Genomic DNA, 7,449 nt, shown 5'->3' with positions numbered 1-7,449 from the left:
GTGTGTGTGTGTCCAGTGTGTGTGTCCAGTGTGTGTGTGTGTGTGTTCAGTGCGTGTGTGTGTCCAGTGTGTGTGTGTGTGTGTGTCCAGTGTGTGTGTGTGTGTCCAGTGTATGTGTGTGTGTGTGTGTGTGTATGTTCAGTGTGTGTGTGTGTCTAGTGTGTGTATGTGTGTCCCAAGTGTGTTTGTGTGTGTGTGTGTGTGTGTCCGGTGTGTGTGTGTGTGTGTGTGTGTGTGTGTGTGTGTGTGTGTGTGTGTGTGTGTTGTCCTGCATGTGTGTGTCCAGTGTGTGTGTGTGTGTGTGTGTGTGTCCAGTGTGAGTGTGTCCAGTGTGTGTGTGTCCAGTGTGTGTGTGTGTCCAGTGTGTGTGTGACCAGTGTGTGTGTGTTTCCAGTGTGTGTGTGTGTGTGTCCAGTGTGTGTGTGTGTACAGTGTGTGTGTGTCCAGTGTGTGTGTGTGTGTATTTGTTTGTTTGTGTCCAGTGTGTGTGTTTGTGTGTGTCCAGTGTGTGTGATCAGTGTGTGTGTGTGTGTGTGTGTGTGTATGTGTTTGTTTGTGTCCAGTGTGTGTGTTTGTGTGTGTCCAGTGTGTGTGTTCAGTGTGTGTGTGTGTGTGTACAGTGTGTGTGTGTGTGTGTCCAGTGTGTGTGTCCAGTGTGTGTGTGAATCTAGTGTGTGTGTGTGTGTGTGTGTCTAGTGTGTGTGTGTGTGTGTGTGTCCAGTGTGTGTGTGTCCAGTGTGTGTGTGTGTGTCCAGTGTGTGTGTGTGTGTGTGTGTGTGTGTCAGTGTTACCATGGTTATTATTTACAGGGACACTGAGGAGTCAACAACATCAACCCAAAACCCTGGATAGAGGGGCTCAGTGAATGTGGAGTGGAATGTGTTCAGGTGGGTCAGTGTGTCAGAGGAGACTCTGTAGAAGGACAGAGTGCCGGCTGGCCAGTCCAGATACACTCCAACTCTGTGGGAGCTGGAGGAGGGGACGTCTATGGTAGTGGACTTATTATTGTGCCAGGCAGAGCAACGGTTATCAGAGCAGAACAGACTCCAGGACTTGTCATTCCATCCAATCACACAGTCCTCACCCCCTCCTCTCCTGCTGATTCCTTTATATGTCACTCCTATATCAGCCCCACTCCCACTCCACTCTACCTCCCAGTAACAGCGCCCAGTCAGACCCTCTCTACACAGCAACTGTCTACAGACCTCAAATCTCTCTGGGTGATCAGGATACGGCTGCTCCTCTGTCCTCCATGTCACCTTTCTGTTCTCCTCAGACAGAGAGAGGAATCTGTTTACTGTGTTTAGGTCCAGTGTGAGATCACAGACATCTGATGGATGAAACCAGACACAATATTAGAAATCATCATCATTCACATTAGAATGTTAACTCACTTTTCACTAATTCATTTAATGTAGATGTTTCTAGGTATCAAAAGGAGAAGTTAAGGTAACTTGAGATTTGTTCAATGATCATATGTTCTGCTGTATGGGAATATAAAACACACTTATTCCCATTAATTACACACAAACACACACCCTGAACACACACACATCCTGAACACACACACACACACATCCTGAACACACACCTGTATGCATGCAAGCATGAAAACACACACAGACACACACATTGTCAAAGCAACTCTTTGTAAACTTTGGTGTCCCTGATTTGTGCTTCTGTAGAACTACAGCTGATATTTAATATGACCAAGTAAGTAATGATGGTTGTCTTTGACTTTGACTTCACTTGAATTAAGACTTATTCTTAGTCATATTCTTCACAGCAGTCAACACTCACATTTTCTAACTCCAGGTTTCATTCTGTTCTCTCCACCATGTTCCACACTGTAGCGGTAAGCAGAAGAACAGACAGTCATTGAGGGATACACCTGAACACACATACACACAAACAGTCAGTACATACATTTGTCCAAGTGTGTGTGTGTGTGTGTCTACTGTTTGTGTCCTGTGTGTGTGTGTTTCCAGTGTGTGTTTCCAGTGTGTGTGTGTGTGTTTGTCCAGTGTGTGTATGTGTGTCCATTGTGTGTGTGTCCAGTGTAAGTATGTCTAGTGTATGTGTGTGTCCAGTGTTTGTGTTTGTGTGTCCAGTGTGTGTGTGTGTGTGTGTGTGTGTGTGTGTCCAGTGTGAGTAAGTCTGTGTGTTTGTGTGTGTGTGTGTGTGTGTCCAGTGTGTGTTTGTCCAGTGTGTGTGTGTGTGTGTCCATTGTGTGTGTGTATGTCTAGTGTGTGTGTCTAGTGTTTGTGTGTGTGTCCAGTGTATGTGTGTGTCCAGTGTTTGTGTGTGTGTTTACAGTGTGAGTAAGTCTGTGTGTTTGTGTGTGTGTCCAGTTTGTGGTTGTGTTTGTGTGTGTGTGTGTGTGTGTGTGTCCAGTGTGTGTGTGTGTGTGTTTGTCCAGTGTGTTTGTGTGTGTGTGTTTGTGTGTCTAGTGTGTGTGTGTCCAGTGTGAGTGTGTGTGTCCAGTATGTGTGTGTGTCCAGTGTGTGTGTGTGTTTGTCCAGTGTGTGTGTGTGTCCAATGTGTGTGTGTGTCCAATGTGTGTGTCCAGTGTGAGTGTGTATGTCCAGTATGTGTGTTTGTCCAGTGTGTGTGTGCGTCCTTTGTGTGTATGTGTCCAGTGTGTGTGTGTGTGTGTCCAGTGTGTGTGTGTCCAGTGTGTGTACACACAAACACACTGGACAAACACACACACACACACACACACACACTGGACCCACACACACTGGACAAACACACAGTCTTTATATAACTTAGTCCAAGTGGGGGTCAGAATGTTTGTCTTAACTAGCCAGATAACTCCAACATGTCTGATATGAACATTGACATAAACCCTCTACATACTTGAGTTTCTCCAGTCTGCAGTGTGGATCCTCCAGTCCAGCAGAGAGCAGTCTGACTCCTGTGTCTCCTGGGTGATTGTAGCTCAGATCCAGCTCTCTCAGGTGTGAGGGGTTTGACTTCAGAGCTGAGATCAGAGAAGCACAGCCTTCCTCTGTGACTAGACAGCCTGACAGCCTGCAAAGAGTCAAATCATATTAAAACCACACTGATATTCTTTGGTGGTCAAAATAGTGGCAGTATATTTTTTCAGCATGTTCAGATATATCAGTGTCCTGAAACCTGCTGTCACGGATTCTGCCGAGTCTGCTCCTCCTCCTTGTTCGGGCAGGCTTTGGCGTTCGTCGTCCCCGGAGTACTAGCTGCCACCGTTGAATGTTTCTATGTTTGATTGCTTTTGTCTGTCTATTGCACCTGTGTCCGTTTGTGTTTGATTATGTGTTCTATAAGTTGCCTGTTTTGTATTGGTGGGGTTGTGTGTTGTTATTCGCCTCTCCGTTAGTGCTGCGTGTTTTCTCTGTTTATTGTTTTGTTAGTTTACGCACAGTCTGCGTAATCGCTCGCCTCTGTTTGTTGTTTGAGGCCGTTCATTGTATTGTGCTTGGGTTTGCACTAGTACACGTTGTTGGACTAAGCTTCGGTGTCCTGCGCCTGACTCCCGCACCATATTAACCTCAGCTAGTGACACCTGCCATATCTATTCATAAATGAATGTATCATTATTAGAAATTATCATAATATTGCTTGTACAGAGAAACATGTATAGTACGAATATTTGAGTAGACTGACCAGAGCAGTTTAAAAAGCAGTATCAGTCAAAAGACAGACAGTGAGGTATCAGATTTAGATTGTATTGAGTATACAGTCCACACCATATCTGGTTTGACAAAGATAACATTTTAAATGTGGCTCTATACTCCAGCGTTTTGGATTTGAGATCAAAGGTTTTATATGAGGTGACAGTATATAATGTCACCTTTTATTTGAGGGTATTTTAATACATATCTGTTTCACCATTTAGAAATGAAAGCACTTTATGTATCTAGTCCCCCATTTGAAGAAGTCATAACTATTTTGACCAATTCACTTATAAAGTAGTCAAAAGTTGAGTATTTGGTCCCAAACTCGTTGGTTGTATTTGCAGTTTGTTTTGGTTGTGTTTTGGGTTATGTTTTGTCCAATAGTAACTGAATGGTGGATGATGACTGGAGTAATTTTCTGTCTAAGTGAGTAGATAACATGTTTCTAAACACTACTAAATTAATCCTAATGATGCCATGATTAAGAAAAATCATGAATGAATCATGAATAATAATGAGTGAGAAAGTTACAGAGGCTACAATAAAACATGCTAACCTCTCACCATTACCAATAACAGAGGGGGTATGATCCTTGTTCCTCTGTAACTTTCTCATTCATCATCATTCATGATTCATTCATGATTATTCATAATCATGGTAGCATCCACATGAATGTAGAAGTGTTCAAAAACATCTTCTATTCTTACTGACAATACAAATGAAGTGACTCCAAAATGACAGGACATTATTCACCATTCAGTTTCTATTGGGAAAAACATCATCCAAAACACAACCAAGACAAACTGCAAATGCATTCAACAAGTTTGTAGAATCACAAGCTTGATGTAATCACTGCAGGTAAGGAATATGGGACCAAATACTAAACTTAGGAATACTTTAATACAATATAAGTGAATGTGTCCAAATTATTACGACATATAAAAATTGGAGAAATAGATACATAAAGTGCTTTAATTTCTAAACAGTAACTCAGATATGTATGAAAATATCCTCAAATAAAAGGTGACATTATATACTGTTGCCTAATATGAAACATTCCATCTCAAATCCAAAATGCTGCAGCATAGCACCAAATGTAAAACTGTAAGCTTCACTGTCCAAACAAATATGGTGTGGACTATGTGTGCCTGGTAAACACATGTGGATCTGGTGAACAGTTATTACTTGTTGACCAACTACAGGAATACTGACCTCAGAGTCTCCAGTTTACAGTGGGGATTCCCCAGTCCAGCAGAGAGCAGCTTCACTCCTGAATCCTTCAGGTCATTGTTACTCAGATCCAGCTCTCTCAGGTGTGAGGGGTTTGACTTCAGAGCTGAGACCAGAGAAGCACAGCCTTTCTCTGTGACTCCACAGCCTGACAGCCTGACAGAGAGATCATCATGATTTCACAAACTGTTAATTTAACACCAGTAGTGTAGAAGGACAATGGCAGATGCATTTGGTTTATTCTCTTAAACAACATATAGATTCATCTTCCGTCTCCTAGAATTGTATGGTCATATTGTTATATTAATGTGAACATCAATGCATTTATTCAATATATTTTTCAATAGAATATTATATACATATTATAATACATATTTTACTCTAAACGTAATATTTCTTCCTGATGATTAGTTCTTAAATGTCATTTTATGTACTCACAGAGCAGCTCTGGAGGCTTTGACCACTGGCAGCAGCCTCAGAAGACCTTCCTCTGATCTGGAGTATTTCTTCAGGTCAAACACATCCAGCTCCTTTTCTGAAGTCAGCAACACAAAGACCAGAGCTGACCACTGTGCAGGGGACAGTTCTTCTTCTGAGAGACTTCCTGATCTCAGGTAGCTTTGGATCTCCTCCACTAGAGAATGGTCATTCAGTTCATTCAGACAGTGGAACAGATTGATGCACCTCTCTGGAGAGGGATTCTCCCTGATCTTCTCCTTGATGTACTTGACTGTTTCTTCATGGCTCTGTGAGCTGCTTCTTGTCTCTGTCAGTAGACCTCGTAAGTGCTTCTGATTGGACTCCAGTGAGAGGCCCAGAAGGAAGCGGAGGAACAGGTCCAGGTTTCCTGTCACACTTTGTAAGGCTTTATCCACAGCACTCTTGTAGACGGTAACTTTACGCTTCTGTCTGATCCTCACAGAAAAGTTGCTGGACGTTGATTGAGGTTTGGCCATTAGATTCTCATTGTTGTTGATGAATGAGAGGAACACATATACAGCAGCCAGAAACTCCTGAATGCTCAGATGCACGAAGCAGTACACCTTGTCCTGGTACAGCCCACATTCCTCTTTAAAGAGCTGTGTGCACAATCCTGAGTACACTGAGGCTTCATTGACATCAATGCCAGCCTCTTTCAGGTCTTCTTCATAGAAAATCAGATTGCCATTCACAAGCTGTTGAAAAGCCAGTTTTCCCAGTGACAGAATGCTCTCTTTATTCCAGTGTGGACCTGTCTCTTCTTTCCCAAGATACTTTTCATTCTTCTGTTCGGTATGAAACTCCACAAGGTGTATGAACATCTCAGTCAGAGTCTTGGGCATCTCTTCTCTCTTATGTTTCAGCATGTGTTCAAGGACTGTTGCAGAAATCCAACAGAAGACTGGAATGTGGCACATGATGTGGAGGCTCCTTGATGTCTTTATGTGTGAGATAATTCTGCTGGCCAGGTCCTCATCACTGAATCTCTTCCTGAAGTACTCCTCCTTCTGTGGGTCATTGAACCCTCGTACCTCTGTCACCTGGTCAACACACCCTGAAGGGATCTGATTGGCTGCTGCAGGTCGGGTAGTTATCCAGAGGAGAGCAGAGGGAAGCAGATTTCCCTTGATGAGATTTGTCAGCAGAACATCCACTGAGGTTGACTTTGTGATGTCACAACAAATCTTGTTCTTCTGGAAGTCTAGGGGCAGTCGGCACTCATCCAGACCATCAAAGATGAACAGAACTTTGTACTTGTCGTAGTTGGAGATTCTTGATTCTTTGGTTTCCATTGAGAAGTGATTGAGAAGTTCAATCAAAGTGTGTTTTTCCTTTTTCATCAAATTCAGCTCCCGAAAAGGGAATGAAAATACAAATTGGACATCCTGATTTGCTTTTCCTTCAGCCCAGTCAAGAATGAATTTCTGCACAGAGACTGTTTTTCCAATGCCAGCGACTCCCTTTGTCAGCACAGTTCTGATAAGTTTGTCTTGTCCAGTTAAGGGTCTGAAGATGTCGTTACATTTGACTGCAGTCTCTGGTCTTGCTTGTTTCCTGGTTGTTGTCTCAATCTGTCTCAGCTCATGTTCATTATTGACCTCTCCTTTTCCACCCTCTGTGATGTAGAGCTCTGTGTAGATCTTATTTAGAAGTGTTGGGTTTCCTTGTTTAGCGATCCCCTCAAATACACATTGAAACTTCTTCTTTAGATTAGATTTGAGTTCACGTTGGCAAATCACAGCAAGCTCATCTGAATGAAGAAATAACAGAGAGGATATTAATATTACATATATTTTAATGCCTACAGTATTGTAGGTCTGTGTTATGAACTGACTCTATAAATGTGTAAATGTTTTCATAATGCAATCCACACTGGAGTGACTGATTCTATTATTATAATTTGGTATTACTGATGGTGTCATTAACGTTAATCTCTCTCTCTCTCTCTCAATTAATCAACACACATCCCTGCTGCTACTTGATGACGTCACTAGGTGTTGTGTTAAGGCTGCTACAATATAATTGAGTTACACAGCTACTTTATCTGTACTTTAGCTTCAGCTTTTAAACATTTGTTATA

At 42.4% G+C, this 7,449-nt stretch overlaps 1 protein-coding gene across 1 annotated transcript in view; it reads right to left on the bottom strand.

Annotated features, from left to right (window-relative positions):
• Positions 1–646: 646 nt before the first annotated feature.
• Positions 647–7,449, bottom strand: part of LOC311122412 (NLR family CARD domain-containing protein 3-like) — a 62,593-nt gene continuing 55,790 nt past the window's right edge. The window contains exons 5-9 of the mRNA XM_084196771.1: positions 5,342–7,119; positions 4,872–5,038; positions 2,863–3,036; positions 1,801–1,847; positions 647–1,330 (exon numbers count right to left, since the gene is read on the bottom strand). Of these exons, the coding sequence (XP_084052897.1) occupies positions 804–1,330; positions 1,801–1,847; positions 2,863–3,036; positions 4,872–5,038; positions 5,342–7,119 (2,693 nt within the window). The 3' untranslated portion in view covers positions 647–803. The remainder of the gene's footprint in view (positions 1,331–1,800; positions 1,848–2,862; positions 3,037–4,871; positions 5,039–5,341; positions 7,120–7,449) is intronic.

Source organism: Coregonus lavaretus, assembly GCF_964263955.1.
Source record: "Coregonus lavaretus genome assembly, contig: HAP1_SCAFFOLD_890, whole genome shotgun sequence".
NCBI lineage: Eukaryota > Metazoa > Chordata > Actinopteri > Salmoniformes > Salmonidae > Coregonus > Coregonus lavaretus.
The sequence above is the reverse complement of the archived record's forward strand: the minus strand, read 5'-3'. Positions and strand labels throughout refer to the sequence as shown.